Source organism: Oncorhynchus masou, chromosome 15 (genome assembly GCF_036934945.1).
Source record: "Oncorhynchus masou masou isolate Uvic2021 chromosome 15, UVic_Omas_1.1, whole genome shotgun sequence".
In the NCBI taxonomy this organism is placed as follows: Eukaryota; Metazoa; Chordata; class Actinopteri; order Salmoniformes; family Salmonidae; genus Oncorhynchus; species Oncorhynchus masou.
In genome coordinates this window covers 75,102,009-75,125,036 of record NC_088226.1, presented here as the reverse complement: position 1 = coordinate 75,125,036, position 23,028 = coordinate 75,102,009, and the positions used below count along the sequence as shown (strand labels likewise).

At 45.5% G+C, this 23,028-nt stretch overlaps 1 protein-coding gene across 1 annotated transcript in view; it reads left to right on the top strand.

Moving 5' to 3' along the window:
* The window catches only part of tbc1d2b (TBC1 domain family, member 2B), a 153,879-nt gene that overhangs the window by 92,619 nt on the left and 38,232 nt on the right, over positions 1-23,028 (top strand). Inside the window, exon 6 of the mRNA XM_064990241.1 lies at positions 17,252-17,494. Coding sequence (XP_064846313.1) covers positions 17,252-17,494 — 243 coding nt within the window. The remainder of the gene's footprint in view (positions 1-17,251; positions 17,495-23,028) is intronic.

The window sequence follows — 23,028 nt, the reverse complement described above, 5'->3', positions numbered from 1 at the left end:
AGGAATGCCAAATTGACTGGCCCGATGACATAGGGATGGCTGGGCAGTTATTCTGGTACCTCTCCATCGCTCGTTTGGGTTGATTTCAGAATGTCGCTTTTGGTGATGGTACCTCACTGTTAAAACATATTGCAAATGTTCCTTACTTTTGCAAAGTCACTAAAAATTTTGCAGGAATGCCAAATTGACTGGCCCGATGACCTCGGGATGGCTGGGCAGTGATTTTGGTACCTCTCCATCGCTCGTTTGGGTTGATTTCAGAATGTCGCTTTTGGTGATGGTACCTCACTGTTAAAACATATTGCAAATGTTCCTTACTTTTGCAAAGTCACTAAACATTCTTGCAGGAATGCCAAATTGACTGGCCCGATGACCTCGGGATGGCTGGGCAGTGATACTGGTACCTCTCCATCGCTCGTTTGGGTTGATTTCAGAATGTCGCTTTTGGTGATGGTACCTCACTGTTAAAACATATTGCAAATGTTCCTTACTTTTGCAAAGTCACTGAAAATTTGTGCAGGAATGCCAAATTGACTGGCCCGATGACCTCGGGATGTCTGGGCAGTGATACTGGTACCTCTCCATGGCTCGTTTGGGTTGATTTCAGAATGTCGCTTTTGGTGATGGTAACTCACCGCTTAAACATACTGCAAATGTTCCTTACTTTTGCAAAGTCACAAAAAATTCTTGCAGGAATGCCAAATTGACTGGCCCGATGACCTCGGGATGGCTGGGCAGTGATACTGGTACCTCTCCATCGCTCGTTTGGGCTGATTTCAGAATGTCCATTTGGTGATTTTTCTCACTCTTTCAAAGTCACTGTGCATTTGCCATATGGTTAACTGGGCAGTCACCATCACCAATTTGTCATGCCATAAAAATCATGCAGGAATGCCAAATTGACTGGCCCGATGACCTCAGGATGGCTGGGCAGTGATTTTGGTACCTCTCCATCGCTCGTTTGGGTTGATTTCAGAATGTCGCTTTTGGTGATGGTACCTCACTGTTAAAACATATTGCAAATGTTCCTTACTTTTGCAAAGTCACTGAAAATTTTTGCAGGAATGCCAAATTGACTGGCCCGATGAAGTCGGGATGGCTTGGCAGTGATTCTGGTACCTCTCCATCACTCGTTAGGGTTGATCCCAGAATGTCCATTTGGTGATTTTTCTCACTCTTTCAAAGTCACTGTGCATTTGCCATATGGTTAACTGGGCAGTCACCATCACCAATTTGTCATGCTATAAAAATCATGCAGGAATGCCAAATTGACTGGCCCGATGACCTCGGGATGGCTGGGCAGTGATACTGGTACCTCTCCATGGCTCGTTTGGGTTGATTTCAGAATGTCGCTTTTGGTGATGGTACCTCACTGTTAAAACATATTGCAAATGTTCCTTACTTTTGCAAAGTCACTGAAAATTTTTGCAGGAATGCCAAATTGACTGGCCCGATGACCTCGGGATGTCTGGGCAGTGATACTGGTACCTCTCCATGGCTCGTTTGGGTTGATTTCAGAATGTCGCTTTTGGTGATGGTACCTCACTGTTAAAACATATTGCAAATGTTCCTTACTTTTGCAAAGTCACTGAAAATTTTTGCAGGAATGCCAAATTGACTGGCCCGATGACCTCAGGATGGCTGGGCAGTGATTTTGGTACCTCTCCATCGCTCGTTTGGGTTGATTTCAGAATGTCGCTTTTGGTGATGGTACCTCACTGTTAAAACATATTGCAAATGTTCCTTACTTTTGCAAAGTCACTGAAAATGTTTGCAGGAATGCCAAATTGACTGGCCCGATGAACTCGGGATGGCTTGGCAGTGATTCTGGTACCTCTCCATCACTCGTTAGGGTTGATTCCAGAATGTCCATTTGATGATTTTTCTCACTCTTTCAAAGTCACTGTGCATTTGCCATATGGTTAACTGGGCAGTCACCATTACCAATTTGTCATGCCATAAAAATCATGCAGGAATGCCAAATTGACTGGCCCGATGACCTCGGGATGTCTGGGCAGTGATACTGGTACCTCTCCATCGCTCGTTTGGGTTGATTTCAGAATGTCGCTTTTGGTGATGGTACCTCACCGCTTAAACATATTGCTAATGGACAAGAGTCACCTGCAAGTCACTGTCCATCAGTCAATTTGATATCATTCAAAGCTAACTATTGGAGGCACTGTCAGTCTCTACGCACCCCAATGATACGTCCCTCCATCCATGTTGTGTATCTGTGTGATTTAGTTTTCCTTTGAATTTTTATGGGAAAAATGACTGATTTACAGTTCATGGGGGTTGCCTAATCATATATATGAAGTTTTGGAAAGATCTGATTTTTTTAACCCCTCCAAACAGCCCATGAGACACCAATTATGGCACTTCCGGTTGGCACAGGAAGCTGTAACTCAACATACATCCTCATTGGGGTATTCCATTAGAGAATCCTGAGTTTTAAGTCTTTACCATTAAAACTGACTGATTTACACAGGGTTCAATGCACTATGTCCATCAAATTGCAGGCAGTGTATGGGTACACACTTTTAGGGCGATTTGGACCACTTCCGGTTGGTCCAGGAAGCTTAGAATCGACACAGGTAGACCTTATAGTGGTCTGATGGACTGGTACCAAAGACAGGTTCATACAACATTCATAACCCATATAGACTCCAGGTTGTATTTAGTGGAGCAGCCAATATATTCCTATGGGGAGAGAAGTCAATGAACACTGTTTTTATGTAAACACCTTCTTTTGACTGTGAAGGGTTAATGTCACACGGTCAAGGATAGGCTTGGACAGATCAGGAGGACCTTAGGAACAGTCCTGTGGTTGAATTGTCTTTCTAAACCTAACGGTTCCGCCGCTGTCACCCAAAATCAAATGACGTACTGGTGAAGGCTTCATATTGGGCCTATTTTTCTCATGGTCGCCGCGCTCAGACCGAGCGAGCTACGGTCAGCGGGGCACCTCGTTGGACTCGGCATAGTCTGGACACTATGGTGATGCCATTGTTTGTGTTGATTTCAGAATGTCCATTTGGTCATGTTTTCTCACTTTTGCAAAGTCACTGTGCATTTGCCATATGGTTAACTGGGCAGTCACCATCACCAATTTGTCATGCCATAAAAATCATGTAGGAATGCCAAATTGACTGGCCCGATGACATAGGGATGTCTGGGCAGTGATTATGGTACCTCTCCATCGCTCGTTAGGGTTGATTCCAGAATGTCCATTTGGTGATTTTTCTCACTCTTTCAAAGTCACTGTGCATTTGCCATATGGTTAACTGGGCAGTCACCATTACCAATTTGTCATGCCATAAAAATCATGCAGGAATGCCAAATTGACTGGCCCGATGACATAGGGATGTCTGGGCAGTGATACTGGTACCTCTCCATCGCTCGTTTGGGTTGATTTCAGAATGTCGCTTTTGGTGATGGTACCTCACCGCTTAAACATATTGCTAATGGACAAGAGTCACCTGCAAGTCACCGTCCATCAGTCAATTTGATATCATTCTGACACCAAACTGATACAAACTGACACCAAACCCACTTTTCCCAACTCATTTAGGAGCCAAGTATAACATACTTCAGAGCTGGCCCAAAATTCACAAGGCCTTCGGTACAAAACATTAAAAAACCATAAAACACATAGTTACTTTCTAGCTGCGGGGCCAGTTCGGACATTATGTGTAGTCCTATGTGAGGCGACCCCGAATCCCGAGTTTCGGCTCGATAGGTCATTTGGTGTCCGAGTAAAAGCCTAATTGGTGCTGAAAATCCACTTTTTCCATGCCTTGCTACGGGGTCCTTGAATGAGCTATCGGACCGAGATGTTGGGTTCTGTCTCTATGGGCCGAGACGGTCACAATGCACCTAGTCTTGTGTCTCTGGGACATTTCTAAATGTCGCCATTTTCGTAATGGTCAAAATGAATTGAAGTCATTGCAAATGTTCGACGCTGTTTCTCGGTCCGAGAACCTCCTAGAGCGCCGTAACTCACCACGCACTATCTACCTGAGGTCTAGAACAGGATTCTAAAGTTTCGGAACTCTAGGTCTGACGGTTCTTTTTTAGCTCGAACAAAGCTAACTATTGGAGGCACTGTCAGTCTCTACACACCCCAATACGTCCCTCCATCCAAGTTGTGTATCTGTGTGATTTATTTTTCCTTTGAATTTTTATGGGAAAAATGACTGATTTACAGTTCATGGGGGTTGTCTAATCACACATATGAAGTTTTGGACAGATCTGATTTTTTTAACCCTTCCAAACAGCCCCTGAGTCACCAATTATGGCACTTCCGGTTGGCACAGGAAGCTATAAATACACACATGTCTTGACTGACATAGAAACCTAGGGAATCCTGAGTTTTAAGTCTTTAAGTTGAGAATTGACTGATCTACACAGGGTTGAATAATGCAGAGGCCTCGGCACCTTTCGAGGTGATGTACATCCAAATACCTTTTGGGTCAATCTAACCACTTCCGGTTGCTCCAGGAAGCTTAGAATCGACACAGGTAGACCTCATAGTGGTCTGATGGAATGTCATAGAAGACAGGTTCATACAGCATTCATAACCCATATAGACTCCAGGTTGTATTTAGGGGAGCAGGCAATGTATTCCTATGGGGAGAGAAGTCAATGCACACTGTTTTTTTGTAAACACCTTCTTTTAACTGTGAAAGGTTAATGCCACACAGTCAAGGTTAGGCTTGCACAGATTGGGAGGACCTTAGGAACAGTCCTGTGTTTGAATTGTCCTTCTAAACCTAACGGTTCCGCCGCTGTCACCCAAAATCCAATGACATTGTGGTGCAGGCATCATTGTGGGCCTATTTTTCTCATGGTCGCTGCGCTCAGACCGAGCGAGCTACGGTCAAGAGGGGCACCTCGTTGGACTCGGCACGGCCTTGGGATTATGTTTATGCCATTGCCTGCTCTCTGTGTCTTTAAACACCACGCTTTGTCACTCCATCCTTGCTGTGTGTGTGTGTGAGAGCTTTTCTTTGACATCTGTTGGGAAAAATGACTGATTTACAGTTCATGGGGGTTGTCTAATCACACATATGAAGTTTTGGACAGATCTGATTTTTTTAACCCTTCCAAACAGCCCCTGAGTCACCAATTATGGCACTTCCGGTTGGCACAGGAAGCTATAAATACACACATGTCTTGACTGACATAGAAACCTAGGGAATCCTGAGTTTTAAGTCTTTAAGTTGAGAATTGACTGATCTACACAGGGTTGAATAATGCAGAGGCCTCGGCACCTTTCGAGGTGATGTACATCCAAATACCTTTTGGGTCAATTTAACCACTTCCGGTTGCTCCAGGAAGCTTAGAATCGACACAGGTAGACCTCATAGTGGTCTGATGGAATGTCATAGAAGACAGGTTCATACAGCATTCATAACCCATAAAGACCCCAGGTTGTATTTAGGGGAGCAGGCAATGTATTCCTATGGGGAGAGAAGTCAATGCACACTGTTTTTTTGTAAACACCTTCTTTTAACTGTGAAAGGTTAATGCCACACAGTCAAGGTTAGGCTTGCACAGATCGGGAGGACCTTAGGAACAGTCCTGTGGTTGAATTGTCTTTCTAAACCTAACGGTTCCGCCGCTGTCACCCAAAATCAAATGACGTACTGGTGAAGGCTTCATATTGGGCCTATTTTTCTCATGGTCGCCGCGCTCAGACCGAGCGAGCTACGGTCAAGCGGGACACCTCGTTGGACTCGGCACAGTCTGGACACTATGGTCATGCCATTGTTTGTGTTGATTTCAGAATGTCCATTTGGTCATGTTTTCTCACTTTTGCAAAGTCACTGTGCATTTGCCATATGGTTAACTGGGCAGTCACCATCACCAATTTGTCATGCCATAAAAATCATGTAGGAATGCCAAATTGACTGGCCCGATGACATAGGGATGGCTGGGCAGTTATTCTGGTACCTCTCCATCGCTCGTTTGGGTTGATTTCAGAATGTCGCTTTTGGTGATGGTACCTCACTGTTAAAACATATTGCAAATGTTCCTTACTTTTGCAAAGTCACTGAAAATTTGTGCAGGAATGCCAAATTGACTGGCCCGATGACCTCGGGATGTCTGGGCAGTGATTATGGTACCTCTCCATGGCTCGTTTGGGTTGATTTCAGAATGTCGCTTTTGGTGATGGTACCTCACTGTTAAAACATATTGCAAATGTTCCTTACTTTTGCAAAGTCACTGAAAATGTTTGCAGGAATGCCAAATTGACTGGCCCGATGAAGTCGGGATGGCTTGGCAGTGATTCTGGTACCTCTCCATCACTCGTTAGGGTTGATTCCAGAATGTCCATTTGGTGATTTTTCTCACTCTTTCAAAGTCACTGTGCATTTGCCATATGGTTAACTGGGCAGTCACCATTACCAATTTGTCATGCCATAAAAATCATGCAGGAATGCCAAATTGACTGGCCCGATGACATAGGGATGTCTGGGCAGTGATACTGGTACCTCTCCATCGCTCGTTTGGGTTGATTTCAGAATGTCGCTTTTGGTGATGGTACCTCACCGCTTAAACATATTGCTAATGGACAAGAGTCACCTGCAAGTCACCGTCCATCAGTCAATTTGATATCATTCTGACACCAAACTGATACAAACTGACACCAAACCCACTTTTCCCAACTCATTTAGGAGCCAAGTATAACATACTTCAGAGCTGGCCCAAAATTCACAAGGCCTTCGGTACAAAACATTAAAAAACCATAAAACACATAGTTACTTTCTAGCTGCGGGGCCAGTTCGGACATTATGTGTAGTCCTATGTGAGGCGACCCCGAATCCCGAGTTTCGGCCCGATAGGTCATTTGGTGTCCGAGTAAAAGCCTAATTGGTGCTGAAAATCCACTTTTTTCAATGCCTTGCTACGGGGTCCTTGAATGAGCTATCGGACCGAGATGTTGGGTTCTGTCTCTATGGGCCGAGACGGTCACAATGCACCTAGTCTTGTGTCTCTGGGACATTTCTAAATGTCGCCATTTTCGTAATGGTCAAAATGAATTGAAGTCATTGCAAATGTTCGACGCTGTTTCTCGGTCCGAGAACATTCTAGAGCGCCGTAACTCACCACGCACTATCTACCTGAGGTCTAGAACAGGATTCTAAAGTTTCGGAACTCTAGGTCTGACGGTTCTTTTTTAGCTCGAACAAAGCTAACTATTGGAGGCACTGTCAGTCTCTACACACCCCAATACGTCCCTCCATCCAAGTTGTGTATCTGTGTGATTTATTTTTCCTTTGAATTTTTATGGGAAAAATGACTGATTTACAGTTCATGGGGGTTGTCTAATCACACATATGAAGTTTTGGACAGATCTGATTTTTTTAACCCTTCCAAACAGCCCCTGAGACACCAATTATGGCACTTCCGGTTGGCACAGGAAGCTATAAATACACACATGTCTTGACTGACATAGAAACCTAGGGAATCCTGAGTTTTAAGTCTTTAAGTTGAGAATTGACTGATCTACACAGGGTTGAATAATGCAGAGGCCTCGGCACCTTTCGAGGTGATGTACATCCAAATACCTTTTGGGTCAATCTAACCACTTCCGGTTGCTCCAGGAAGCTTAGAATCGACACAGGTAGACCTCATAGTGGTCTGATGGAATGTCATAGAAGACAGGTTCATACAGCATTCATAACCCATATAGACTCCAGGTTGTATTTAGGGGAGCAGGCAATGTATTCCTATGGGGAGAGAAGTCAATGCACACTGTTTTTTTGTAAACACCTTCTTTTAACTGTGAAAGGTTAATGCCACACAGTCAAGGTTAGGCTTGCACAGATCGGGAGGACCTTAGGAACAGTCCTGTGTTTGAATTGTCCTTCTAAACCTAACGGTTCCGCCGCTGTCACCCAAAATCAAATGACATTGTGGTGCAGGCTTCATTGTGGGCCTATTTTTCTCATGGTCGCTGCGCTCAGACCGAGCGAGCTACGGTCAAGCGGGGCACCTCGTTGGACTCGGCCCTGCCTTGGGATTATGTTTATGCCATTGCCTGCTCTCTGTGTCTTTAAACACCACGCTTTGTCACTCCATCCTTGCTGTGTGTGTGTGTGTGAGAGCTTTTCTTTGACATCTGTTGGGAAAAATGACTGATTTACAGTTCATGGGGGTTGTCTAATCACACATATGAAGTTTTGGACAGATCTGATTTTTTTAACCCTTCCAAACAGCCCCCGAGACACCAATTATGGCACTTCCGGTTGGCACAGGAACCTATAAATAAACTCATATCCTCATTGGGGTATGCCTTTACAGAATCCTGAGTTTTAAGTCTTTACGTTAAGAACTGAGTTATTTACGGAGGGTTTAGTGAGTGTGTGTTATTTCAGAAAATCATAGAAAATCACAGAAATGTCGCAGAGCTCCGCAGCACATTTTAAAAATACTCGTATGAACACCCTGCAACTGGATCTGTAACCGTTGAAAAAAAAAACACCTATATCTGAACATCACGATCTGGTCAACGTACGATTTCTCGTAAATGACGATAGATAAATGGCCGATTTTTTTTTTATTGACACCGGAGGCTCCTTGACTTTGACGTGAAGTGAAAAATCTTTTCTCTATTTTCATTTTGGACCTTTAATCCCAGAAATATGGCCATAACTCAAAAACCGTTGAGGCCTAGACGCCATCTTGTTCGGGGCCATCTTCCCATAATGCCAAACCTACGCTCACCAAGTTTCGGCTTCGAAATATTTTCGGTTTCCGAGATATGGCACGTCGTGATTCGTGATGTTTTGTCCAATAGCAATATGATTGCTTATGCCCTCTTGTGGGATATTCCGGCATTGCGCAAAAATGGGCTAAAATTTGTTTATTTTATTAAACGAAAACCGAATGTCCGACAAAGTTCATTTGATGACTTCCCGGTAGGTCTGGCCCTACCGCTCGGCCCGACGCCGTCCCCGAATTTCTAAAATGTTTTCGGACGTCTAGTAAGGGACCGTACAGTTCCAATAGGGACTTTCTCACTAACTATACGGTGATTGTCGAAATGTTCCCTTAAGGTATGTAAACCTCATATCTGGGGCTATTATATAAACAGAGTTATGGTAATGTAGCCACACCTTCTCCCATGAGCTTCCCCAAGTTGTGACAAACGGACCAGTTCGAAGCTGGATTCTTCACCGATTTAAAAAAAAAAAAAAAAAAAAAAAAAAAAAAAAAAAAAAAAAAATACTTTCTCCGGAACATGAAATTTGTTCAGACCTCAAGTTCTGTGAGGTGGAAGGAATTCCTTTGTTCTCCATGAAAACCTACTCTCTCCATACTGTGTGTCCATGAGGAGATTCTCAGGAATTTACGATGTGTCTCTGACCACAGCAACCTAGTTGAAGGAAGAAAGGGGGGTGCAGGGAGAGGGGGATGGGCTTGCTATACCCAAAGAGGCCAACGTCATGACATTGCCAAACGTACCCTCGTAAAACTGACTATCCTACCGATCCTTGACTTTGGCGACGTCATCTACAAATAGCCTCCAACACTCTTCTCGACAACTGGATATAGACTATCACAGTGCCATCCGTTTTGTCACCAAAGCCCCAAACCCTACCCACCACTGCGACCTGTATGCTCTTGTTGGCTGGCCCTCGCTACATATTCGTCGACAAACCCACTGGCTCCAGGTCATCTATAAGTCTTTGCTAGGTTAAGCCCACCCTTATCTCAGCTCACTGGTCACCATAGCAACACCCAGTAATCGCAGCAGGTATATTTCACTGTTCATCCCCAAACCAACACTTCCTTTGGCCACATTTCCTTCCAGTTCTGTGCTGCCAATGACTGGAACGAATTACAAAAATGACTGAAGTTGGAGACTTATATCTCCCTATCTAACTTTAAGCACCAAATGTCAGAGCAGTTTACTGATCACTGCACCTGTACACAGCCAATATGTAAATAGCACACCTCATCCCCATATTGTTATTGATCTTCTTGCTCCTTTGCACCCCAGAATCTCTACTTGCACATCATCATCTGCAGATCTATCACTCCAGTGTTCATGCTAAATTGTAATTATTTTGCCTCTGTCCTATTTATTGCCTTAACTGCCTAATCTTCTACACTATACATTGATGTTTCTATTGTGTTATTGACTGTACGTTTGTTTGTTTAACTTTGTTTTTTGTGTCGCACTGCTATGCTTTATCTTGGCCAGGTCGAAGTTGTAAATGAAAACTTGTTCTCAACTGGCCTACCTGGTTAAATAAAGGTGAAATTAAAAATATATATATATATATTAGCTCTCTGTGTAGCCGCGTGCCCAGTAGTAACTAACTCATTAGGGTAGCAGCATGCCCAGTAGTAACTAACTCATTAGGGTAGCAGATAGCAGCATGCCCAGTAGTAACTAACTCATTAGGGTAGCAGCATGCCCCGTAGTAACTAACTCATTAGGGTAGCAGCATGCCCAGTAGTAACTAACTCATTAGGGTAGCAGATAGCAGCATGCCCAGTAGTAACTAACTCATTAGGGTAGCAGCATGCCCAGTAGTAACTAACTTGTTAGAGTAGCAGGTAGCAGAATGCCCAGTAGTAACTAACTCATTAGGTTAAAAGGTAGCAGCATGCCCAGTAGTAACTAACTCATTAGGGTAGCAGGTAGCAACTCATTAGGGTAGCAGGTAGCAGCATGCCTTATTAATATCTTACTCATTAAGGTAGCAGGTAGCAGCATGCCTATTAATATTTTACTCATTAGGGTAGCAGGTAGCAGCATGCCCAGTAGTAACTAACTCATTAGGGTAGCAGTGTTCCCGGTATTAACTAACTCACTGGAGTGGCAGGTAGCAGCATGCCCAGTAGTAACTAACTCATTAGGGTAGCAGGTAGCAGCATGTCCAGTAGTAACTAACTCATTAGGGTAGCAGGTAGCAGCATGTCCAGTAGTTACGGACTCATTAGGGTAGCTGCGTGCCCTGTATGAACTAACTCATTAGGGTAGCAGGTAGCAGCATGTCCAGTAGTAACTAACTCATTAGGGTAGCAGCATGCCCAGTAGTAACTAACTCATTAGGGTAGCAGCATGCCCAGTAGTAACTAACTCATTAGGGTAGCAGCGTGCCCAGTAGTAACTAACTCATTAGGGTAGCAGATAGCAGCATGCACAGTAGTAACTAACTCGTTAGAGTAGCAGGTAGCAACTCATTAGGGTAGCAGGTAGCAGCATGCCTTATTAATATGTTACTCATTAAGGTAGCAGGTAGCAGCATGCCCAGTAGTAACTAACTCATTAGGGTAGCAGGTAGCAGCATGTCCAGTAGTAACTAACTCATTAGGGTAGCAGGTAGCAGCATGTCCAGTAGTTACTGACTCATTATGGTAGCAGCATGCCCAGTAGTAACTAACCCGTGAGAGTAGCAGGTAGCAGCATGCCCAGTAGTAACTAACTCATTAGGTTAAAAGGTAGCAGCATGCCCAGTAGTAACTAACTCATTAGGGTAGCAGGTAGCAACTCATTAGGGTAGCAGGTAGCAGCATGCCTTATTAATATCTTACTCATTAAGGTAGCAGGTAGCAGCATGCCTATTAATATCTTACTCATTAGGGTAGCAGCATGCCCAGTAGTAACTAACTCATTAGGGTAGCAGGTAGCAGCATGCCCAGTAGTAACTAACTCATTAGGGTAGCAGGTAGCAGCATGCCCAGTAGTAACTAACTCATTAGGGTAGCAGGTAGCAGCATGCCCAGTAGAAACTAACTCACTGGAGTGGCAGATAGCAAGTATAGCAGTATGTCCAGTAGTTACTGTCTCATTAGGGTAGCAGTGTTCCCGGTAGTAACTAACTCACTGGAGTGGCAGGTAGCAGCATGCCCAGTAGTAACTAACTCATTAGGGTAGCAGGTAGCAGCATGTCCATTAGTAACTAACTCATTAGGGTAGCAGGTAGCAGCATGTCCAGTAGTTACTGACTCATTATGGTAGCAGGATGCCCAGTAGTAACTAACTCGTGAGAGTAGCAGGTAGCAGCATGCCCAGTAGTAACTAACTCATTAGGTTAAAAGGTAGCAGTATGCCCAGTAGTAACTAACTCATTAGGGTAGCAGGTAGCAACTCATTAAGGTAGCAGGTAGCAGCATGCCTATTAATATCTTACTCATTAGGGTAGCAGGTAGCAGCATGCCCAGTAGTAACTAACTCATTAGGGTAGCAGGTAGCAGCATGCCCAGTAGTAACTAACTCATTAGGGTAGCAGCATGCCCGGTAGTAACTAACTCATTAGTGTAGCAGTGCGCCTAGTAGTAACTAACTCATTAGGGTAGCAGCATGCCCGGTAGTAAATTACTCATTAGGGTAGCAGCATGCCCGGTAATAACTAACTCATGAGGATAGGAGGTAGAAGCATGCCCAGTAGTAACTAACTCATTACGGTAGCAGGTATCAGCATGCCTTATTAATATCTTACTCATTAGGCTAGCAGCATGCCCTGTAGTAACTAACTCATTAGAGTAGCAGCGTGCCCAGTAGTAAATAGCTCATTAGAGTAGCAGGTAGCAGCGTGCCCACTAGTATATAACTCATTAGAGTAGCAGGTAGTAGCGTGCCCAGTAGTAACTAACCTATTTGGGTAGCAGGTAGCAGCATGCCCAGTAGTAACTAACTCATTAGGGTAGCAGGTAGCAGTCTGCCCAGTAGTAACTAACTAATTTGGGTTGCAGGTAGCGGCATGCCCAGTAGTAACTAACTCATTAGGGTAGCAGCATGCCCGGTAGTAACTAACTCATGAGGGTAGGAGGTAGCAGCATGCCCTGTAGTAACTAACTCGTGAGAGTAGCAGGTAGCAGCATGCCCAGTAGTAACTAACTCATTAGGTTAAAAGGTAGCAGTATGCCCAGTAGTAACTAACTCATTAGGGTAGCAGGTAGCAACTCATTAGGGTAGCAGGTAGCAGCATGCCTTATTAATATCTTACTCATTAAGGTAGCAGGTAGCAGCATGCCTATTAATATCTTACTCATTAGGGTAGCAGGTAGCAGCATGGCCAGTAGTAACTAACTCATTAGGGTAGCAGCATGCCCGGTAGTAACTAACTCATTAGTGTAGCAGTGCGCCTAGTAGTAACTAACTCATTAGGGTAGCAGCATGCCCGGTAGTAAATTACTCATTAGGGTAGCAGCATGCCCGGTAATAACTAACTCATGAGGGTAGGAGGTAGAAGCATGCCCAGTAGTAACTAACTCATTAGAGTAGCAGCGTGCCCAGTAGTAAATAGCTCATTAGAGTAGCAGGTAGCAGCGTGCCCACTAGTATATAACTCATTAGAGTAGCAGGTAGTAGCGTGCCCAGTAGTAACTAACCTATTTGGGTAGCAGGTAGCAGCATGCCCAGTAGTAACTAACTCATTAGGGTAGCAGGTAGCAGTCTGCCCAGTAGTAACTAACTAATTTGGGTTGCAGGTAGCGGCATGCCCAGTAGTAACTAACTCATTAGGGTAGCAGCATGCCCGGTAGTAACTAACTCATGAGGGTAGGAGGTAGAAGCATGCCCATTAGGAACTTACTCATTAAGGTCGCAGCATGCCCAGTAGTAACTAACTCATTACGGTAGCAGGTAGAAGCATGCCTTATTAATATCTTACTCATTAGGGTAGCAGCATGCCCAGTAGTAACTAACTCGTTAGGGTAGCAGCGTGCCCAGTAGTAACTAACTCATTAGGGTAGCAGCGTGCCCAGTAGTAACTAACTGATTAGGGTAGCAGCGTGCCCAGTAGTAACTAACTCATTAGGGTAGCAGCATGCCCGGTAGTAACTAACTCATGAGGGTAGGAGGTAGAAGCATGCCCATTAGGAACTTACTCATTAGGGTAGCAGCATGCCCAGTAGTAACTAACACATTAGGGTAGCAGCGTGCCCAGTAGTAAATAACTCATTAGGGTAGCAGCATGCCCGGTAGTAAATTACTCATTAGGGTATCAGCATGCCCGGTAGTAACTAACTCATTAGGGTAGCAGCGTGCCCAGTAGTAACTAACTGATTAGGGTAGCAGGTAGCAGCATGCCTAGTAGTAACTAACTCATTAGGGTAGCAGTGTGCCCTTTGGTAACTAACTAATTAGGGTAGCAGGTAGCAGCATGCCCAGTAGTAACTAACTCATTAGGGTAGCAGGTAGCAGCATGCCCAGTAGTAACTAACTCATTAGGGTAGCAGGTAGCAGCATGTCCAGTAGTAACTTTTTCATTAGGGTAGCAGCATATCTAGTAGTATTAATATTATTATTTATTTATTATATTAGTAACTAACTCATTAGGGTAGCAGGTAGCAGCATGCCCAGTAGTAAATAACTCATTAGGGTAGCAGGTAGCAGCATGCCCAGTAGGAACTAACTCATTTGGGTAGCAGGTAGCAGCATGTCCAGTAGTAACTAACTCATTAGGGTAGCTGCGTGCCCTGTATGAACTAACTCATTAGAATAGCAGGTAGCAGCATGTCCAGTAGTAACTAACTCATTAGGGTAGCAGCATGCCCAGTAGTAACTAACTCATTAGTGTAGCAGCGTGCCCAGTAGTAACTAACTCATTAGGGTAGCGGGTAGCAGCATGCCCAGTAGTAACTCAGTAACTACTGGGCATGCTGCTACTCTAATGACTAACTCATTAGGGTAGCAGCGTGCCCAGTAGTAACTAACTCATTAGGGTAGCAGCGTGCCCAGTAGTAACTAACTCATTAGAGTAGCAGCATGCCCAGTAGTAACTAACTCATTTGGGTAGCAGCGTGTCCAGTAGTAACTAACTCATTAGGTTAGCAGCTTGCCCAGTAGTAACTAACTCATTAGGGTAGCAGGTAGCAGCGTGCCCAGTAGTAACTAACTCATTAGGGTAGCAGCATGCCCAGTAGTAACTAACTCATTAGGGTAGCAGGTAGCAGCATGCCCAGTAGTAACTAACTCATTAGGGTAGCAGCATGCCCAGTAGTAACTAACTCATTAGGGTAGCAGGTAGCAGCATGCCCAGTAGTAACTAACTCATTAGGGTAGCAGCATGCCCCGTAGTAACTAACTCATTAGGGTAGCAGCATGCCCAGTAGTAACTAACTCATTAGGGTAGCAGGTAGCAGCATGCCCAGTCGTAACTAACTCATTAGGGTAGCAGGTAGCAGCATGCCCAGTAGTAACTAACTCATTAGGGTAGCAGGTAGCAGCATGCCCAGTAGTAACTAACTCATTAGGGTAGCAGCATGCCCAGTAGTAACTAACTCATTAGGGTAGCAGGTAGCAGCATGCCCAGTAGTAAATAACTCATTAGGGTAGCAGGTAGCAGCATGCCCAGTAGGAACTAACTCATTTGGGTAGCAGGTAGCAGCATGTCCAGTAGTAACTAACTCATTAGGGTAGCTGCGTGCCCTGTATGAACTAACTCATTAGAATAGCAGGTAGCAGCATGTCCAGTAGTAACTAACTCATTAGGGTAGCAGCATGCCCAGTAGTAACTAACTCATTAGTGTAGCAGCGTGCCCAGTAGTAACTAACTCATTAGGGTAGCGGGTAGCAGCATGCCCAGTAGTAACTCAGTCATTAGAGTAGCAGCATGCCCAGTAGTAACTAACTCATTAGGGTAGCAGCGTGCCCAGTAGTAACTAACTCATTAGGGTAGCAGCGTGCCCAGTAGTAACTAACTCATTAGAGTAGCAGCATGCCCAGTAGTAACTAACTCATTTGGGTAGCAGCGTGTCCAGTAGTAACTAACTCATTAGGTTAGCAGCTTGCCCAGTAGTAACTAACTCATTAGGGTAGCAGGTAGCAGCGTGCCCAGTAGTAACTAACTCATTAGGGTAGCAGCATGCCCAGTAGTAACTAACTCATTAGGGTAGCAGGTAGCAGCGTGCCCAGTAGTAACTAACTCATTAGGGTAGCAGCATGCCCAGTAGTAACTAACTCATTAGGGTAGCAGGTAGCAGCATGCCCAGTAGTAACTAACTCATTAGGGTAGCAGCATGCCCCGTAGTAACTAACTCATTAGGGTAGCAGCATGCCCAGTAGTAACTAACTCATTAGGGTAGCAGGTAGCAGCATGCCCAGTCGTAACTAACTCATTAGGGTAGCAGGTAGCAGCATGCCCAGTAGTAACTAACTCATTAGGGTAGCAGGTAGCAGCATGCCCAGTAGTAACTAACTCATTAGGGTAGCAGGTAGCAGCATGCCCAGTAGTAACTAACTCATTAGGGTAGCAGCATGCCCAGTAGTAACTAACTCATTAGGGTAGCAGGTAGCAGCGTGCCCAGTAGTAACCAACTCATTAGGGTAGGAGCATGCCCAGTAGTAACTAACTCATTAGGGTAGCAGCATGCCCAGTAGTAACTAACTCATTAGGGTAGCAGGTAGCAGCTTGCCCAGTAGTAACTAACTCATTAGGGTAGCAGGTAGCAGCATGCCCAGTAGTAACTAACTCATTAGGGTAGCAGGTAGCAGCATGCCCAGTAGTAACTAACTCATTAGGGTAGCAGCATGCCCAGTAGTAACTAACTCATTAGGGTAGCAGCATGCCCAGTAGTAACTAACTCATTAGGGTAGCAGGTAGCAGCATGCCCAGTAGTAACTAACTCATTAGGGTAGCAGCATGCCCAGTAGTAACTAACTCATTAGGGTAGCAGGTAGCAGCGTGCCCAGTAGTAACCAACTCATTAGGGTAGCAGGTAGCAGCTTGCCCAGTAGTAACTAACTCATTAGGGTAGCAGCATGCCCAGTATTAACTAACTCATTAGGGTAGCAGGTAGCAGCTTGCCCAGTAGTAACTAACTCATTAGGGTAGCAGGTAGCAGCATGCCCAGTAGTAACTAACTCATTAGGGTAGCAGGTAGCAGCTTGCCCAGTAGTAACCAACTCATTAGGGTAGCAGGTAGCAGCATGCCCGGTAGTAACTAACTCATTTGAACAGGTAGCCCTTCTGTTAGAGCGTTGATCCAGTAACCTAAAGGGTACTGGTTCAATTCCCAAAGCCGACTAGATGAGAAATGTTGCTTTGTCCTTAAGTAAGGCACTTAACCCTTACTGCTCCTTGATAAGCGTCTGCTCAATGACTAACATCTAAATGTAATCCGTTTTGCAGACACCGTTTATCCAAAGTGATTTACAGTCAGGCCTGCATACGTTTTGCATGTGGTTGGCCCTGGGAATCGCACTCACAATGCTGGCATTGCAAGAGCCATGCTCTACCAACTGATCCATACAGGACCACCACTGTCTTCTCTCATCCACCAGGAGCTGGTCAGACTGCTTCAGCAGACCTTGAGGAGCACCCAGAGGGAGATGCGACCAGCGCCAGTATTAACTCCAGTACCTGCCTCACCTCCAGCCCCAGGGTTCCCACAGTTGGACCTAGCCCAGATGGAAGCCCTCCTCCTGGACAGGGATGGTCAGGTCCAGGCCCTGTGTTGCCAGATGGAGCGTCTAGCCCTGGAGAAGGAGAGTCTACAGAGGGAGCTGAAAGGACTGAAGGTCAAGGTTAGAAGAGATACAGGTTTTGTTCTTCTTGTCTTGATCTCCTTCTTGTTCTTGTTGTTTTTCTTATTATTATTCTTGTATGATTTTATATTTTTAAAACAATACTTAATAACATCACACAAACAACCACATCACACAAACAACCACATCACATAAACAACCACGTCTCACCTAACCACGTCTCACCTAACCCTAACCACGTCTCACCTAACCCTAACCACGTCTCACCTAACCCTAACCACGTCTCACCTAACCCTAACCACGTCTCACCTAACCCTAACCACGTCTCACCTAACCCTAACCACATCACACCTAACCCTAACCACATCACACCTAACCCTAACCACATCACACCTAACCCTAACCACGTCTCACCTAACCCTAACCACGTCTCACCTAACCCTAAGCACATCACACCTAACCCTAACCACGTCTCACCTCACCCTAACCACGTCTCACCTAACCCTAACCACGTCTCACCTCACCCTAACCACGTCTCACCTCACCCTAACCACGTCTCACCTAACCCTAACCACGTCTCACCTAACCCTAACCACATCTCACCTAACCACGTAGGCTAGTTGAGAACAAGTTCTCATTTACAACTGACCAACTGCGACCTGGCCAAGATAAAGCAAAGCAGTGCTACAGAAACAACAACACAGAGTTACACATGGAAATAACAAACATACAGTCAATAATACAGTAGGGGAAAGAGTATATATGCAGTGTTTGCAAATGAGGTAAGATAAGGGAGGTAAGGCAATAAAATAGGCTTTGTGGCGAGGTAATTATGATATAGCAATTAAACACTGGAGTGATAGATGTGCAGAAGATGAATGTGCAGGTAGAGATACTGGGGTGCAAAGGAGCAAGATAGATAAATAAATACTGTATGGGGATGAGGTAGTTGGATGGGCTATTTACAGATCAGCTATGTACAGGTACAGTGATCTATGAGCTGCTCTGACAGCTGGTGCTTAAAGCAGGTGAGGGAGATGTGAGTCTCCAGCTTCAGAGATTTTTGTAGTTCGTTCCAGTCATTGACAGCAGAGAACTGGAAGGAAATACGGCCAAAGTAGGAATTGGCTTTTAGGATGACCAGTGGGATGTAGCACGCGCTCCAGCAGGTATGAGTGGGTGCTGCTATGGTGACCAGTGAACTGAGAAGGCGGGGCTTTACCTAGAAAAGACTTGTAGATGACCTGGAGCCAGTGGGTTTGGCAACGAGTATGAAGCGATGGCCAGCCAACGAGAGCGTACAGGTCGCAATGGTGGGTAGTGTATGGGTTTTGGTGACAAAACGGATGGCACTGTGATAGACTACATCCAGTTTGTAGAGCAGAGTGTTGGAGGCTATTTTATAGATGACATCACCGAAGTCAAGGATCGGTAGGATTGTCAGTTTTACAGGGTTATGTTTGGCAGCATGAGTGAAGGATGCTTTGTTGCGAAATAGGAAGCCGATTCCAGATTTAATTTTGTATTGGAGATGCTTAATGTGAGTCTGGAAGGAGAGTTTACAGTCTGACCAGACACCCAGGTATTTGTCGTTGTCCACATAGTCTAAGTCAGAACCGTCCAGAGTAGTGATGCTGGACTGGCGAGCAGGTGCGGGCAGTGATCGATTGAAGAGCATGCATTTAGTTTTACTTGCATTTAAGAGCAGTTGGAGGCCACGGAAGGAGTGTTGTATGGCATTGAAGCTCGTCAGGAAGGTTGTTAACACAGTGTCCAAAGAAGGGCCAAATGTATACAGAATGGTGTCGTCTGCGTAGAGGTGGATCAGAGAATCACCAGCAGGAAGATCAACATCATTGATGTATACAGAGAAGAGAGTCTTACAAGAGTCTAACACCTAATGCTAACCCTAACCACATCGCCCCTAACCACATCACACCTAACCACATCGCCCCTAACCACATCGCCCCTAACCAAATCGCCCCTAACCACATCACACCTAACCCTATCACACCTAACCCTATCACACCTAACCCTATCACACCTAACCCTATCACACCTAACCCTAACTACCCAGTCAGTTAGAATACCTCATAAGCTCCAGACCACACTATCTACTCCTACTACTATTTATCAACCTCTGTCTTTTAATTTCAACTCACATGCTCCGGTATTGGAGAAATATTATGTACTGAATAATTCCACGACACTATTTACCACTACAAGAGGATGCTGACACTAAGGCTGCATTCAACGAGTGATGGCCATAAGAAAACAGCGAGTGATGGCCATAAGAAAACAACAATATGCTCATCCTGAGGTGGCACTCCTAGTGGCCGGTGGTTTTAATGAAACTATAATCCGTTCTACCAGCATGTCACATGTAACTACAGTAAAATAATAACAAAATAAAAATTATAGACCACCTTTACTCCACACACCGGAAGGTTGCAAGTTCAAATCCTCGAGCTGACAAGGTACTAATCTGTCGTTCTGTCCCTGAACAGGCAGTTAACCCACTGTTCCCAGGCCGTCATTGAAAATAAGAATTTGTTCTTAACTGACTTGCCTAGTTAAATAAATAAAGGTAAATCAAACACAAAGAGATGCATACAAAGCTCTCCCTCCCTTGGCAAATCTGACCGTAACTCTAACCCCCTGCTTACATGCAAAAACTAAAGCAGGAAGTGACTCTGCTTCATAAATAAGTGCATCGATGACGTCGTTCCCACAGTGACCCTCAGGGGTGTGTGCTTAGTCCCCTCCTGTATTCCCTGTTCACCCACGACTGCATGGCCACGCATGGCTCCAACACACATCATTAAGTTTTCTGAAGACACGACAGTGGTACCATGACGACAACCTGTCACTCAGCGCGAGCAAGACAAAGGATCTTATCGTGGACTACAGGAAAATCAGGACCGAGCACGCCCCCATTCTCATCGATGGGGCTGTAGTGGAGCAGGTTGAGAGCTTCAAGTTCCTTGGTGTCCACATCGCTAAGGATTTATCAAGGTCCAAACACACCAAGACAGTCATGAAGAGGGCACGACAACGCCTATTCTCCCTCTGGAGGCAAAAAAAGATTTGGGACCTCAGATCCTCAAAAATCTGCACCATTGAGAGCATCCTGACTGGTTGCATCACCACTTGATATGCTGCACGGCATCCAACCGCAAGGCGCTACAGAGGGTAGTGCGTACGGCCCAGTACATTACTTGGTCCGAGTTTCTTGCCATCCAGGACCTCTATACCAGGCGTGTCAGAGGAAGGCCCTAAAAATTGTTAACGACTCCAGCCACCCTAGTCATAGACTGTTCTCTCTGCTACTGCACGGCAAGCGGTACCAGAGCACCAAGTCAAGGTCCAAAAGGCTCCTGAACAGCTTCTACCCCCAAGCCATCAGACTGCTGAACAGCTTCCATCCCCAAGCCATTAGACTGCTGAACAGCTTCTACCCCCAAGCCATAAGACTGCTGAACAGCTTCTACCCCCAAGCCATCAGACTGCTGAACAGCTTCTACCCCAAGCCATCAGACTGCTGAACAGCTTCTACCCCCAAGCCATAAGACTGCTGAACAGCTTCCATCCCCAAGCCATTAGACTGCTGAACAGCTTCTACCCCCAAGCCATTAGACTGCTGAACAGCTTCTACCCCCAAGCCATTAGACTGCTGAACAGCTTCTACCCCCAAGCCATTAGACTGCTGAACAGCTTCTACCCCCCAGCCATAAGACTGCTGAACAGCTTCTACCCCCAAGCCATCAGACTGCTGAACAGCTTCTACCCCCAAGCCATAAGACTGCTGAACAGCTTCTACCCCAAGCCATTAGACTGCTGAACAGCTTCTACCCCCAAGCCATCAGACTGCTGAACAGCTTCTACCCCCAAGCCATTAGACTGCTGAACAGCTTCTACCCCCAAGCCATTAGACTGCTGAACAGCTTCTACCCCAAGCCATCAGACTGCTGAACAGCTTCTACCCCCAAGCCATAAGACTGCTGAACAGCTTCTACCCCCAAGCCATCAGACTGCTGAACAGCTTCTACCCCAAGCCATCAGACTGCTGAACAGCTTCTACCCCCAAGCCATAAGACTGCTGAACAGCTTCTACCCCCAAGCCATTAGACTGCTGAACAGCTTCTACCCCCAAGCCATTAGACTGCTGAACAGCTTCTACCCCCAAGCCATCAGACTGCTGAACAGCTTCTACCCCCAAGCCATAAGACTGCTGAACAGCTTCTACCCCCAAGCCATTAGACTGCTGAACAGCTTCTACCCCCAAGCCATCAGACTGCTGAACAGCTTCTACCCCCAAGCCATAAGACTGCTGAACAGCTTCTACCCCCAAGCCATAAGACTGCTGAACAGCTTCTACCCCCAAGCCATTAGACTGCTGAACAGCTTCTACCCCCAAGCCATTAGACTGCTGAACAGCTTCTACCCCCAAGCCATTAGACTGCTCAACAGCTTCTACCCCCAAGCCATTAGACTGCTGAACAGCTTCTACCCCCAAGCCATCAGACTGCTGAACAGCTTCTACCCCCCAGCCATTAGACTGCTGAACAGCTTCTACCCCCAAGCCATCAGACTGCTGAACAGCTTCTACCCCCCAGCCATTAGACTGCTGAACAGCTTCTATCCCCAAGCCATAAGACTGCTGAACAGCTTCCATCCCCAAGCCATTAGACTGCTGAACAGCTTCCATCCCCAAGCCATTAGACTGCTGAACAGCTTCTACCCCCAAGCCATCAGACTGCTGAACAGCTTCTACCCCCAAGCCATCAGACTGCTGAACAGCTTCTACCCCCAAGCCATCAGACTGCTGAACAGCTTCTACCCCCAAGCCATCAGACTGCTGAACAGCTTCTACCCCCAAGCCATAAGACTGCTGAACAGCTTCTCCCCCCAAGCCATCAGACTGCTGAACAGCTTCTACCCCCAAGCCATCAGACTGCTGAACAGCTTCTACCCCAAGCCATCAGACTGCTGAACAGCTTCTACCCCCAAGCCATTAGACTGCTGAACAGCTTCTACCCCCCAGCCATAAGACTGCTGAACAGCTTCTACCCCCAAGCCATCAGACTGCTGAACAGCTTCTACCCCCAAGCCATAAGACTGCTGAACAGCTTCTACCCCAAGCCATCAGACTGCTGAACAGCTTCTACCCCCAAGCCATTAGACTGCTGAACAGTTAATCAAAACACATGAATCCCTTATTTTATGTCCTGACTGTCTTGCTCAATGTACACTAACTGAACTTAACCACACATACAACACACACACACACACACACACACACAAAACACATGCGCACACACATGCATATCGACGCCATACACACACATACAGTTGAAATCGGACGTTTACAAACACCTTAGCCAAATACATTTAAACTCAGTTTTTCACAATTCCTGACATTTAATCCCAGTAAAAAGTCCCTGTTTTAGGTCAGTTAGGATCAACACATTATTGTAAGAATGTGAAATGTCAGAATAATAGTAGAGTGATTTATTTCAGCTTTTATTTGTTTAATCACATTCCCAGTTGGTCAGAAGTTTACAAACACTCAA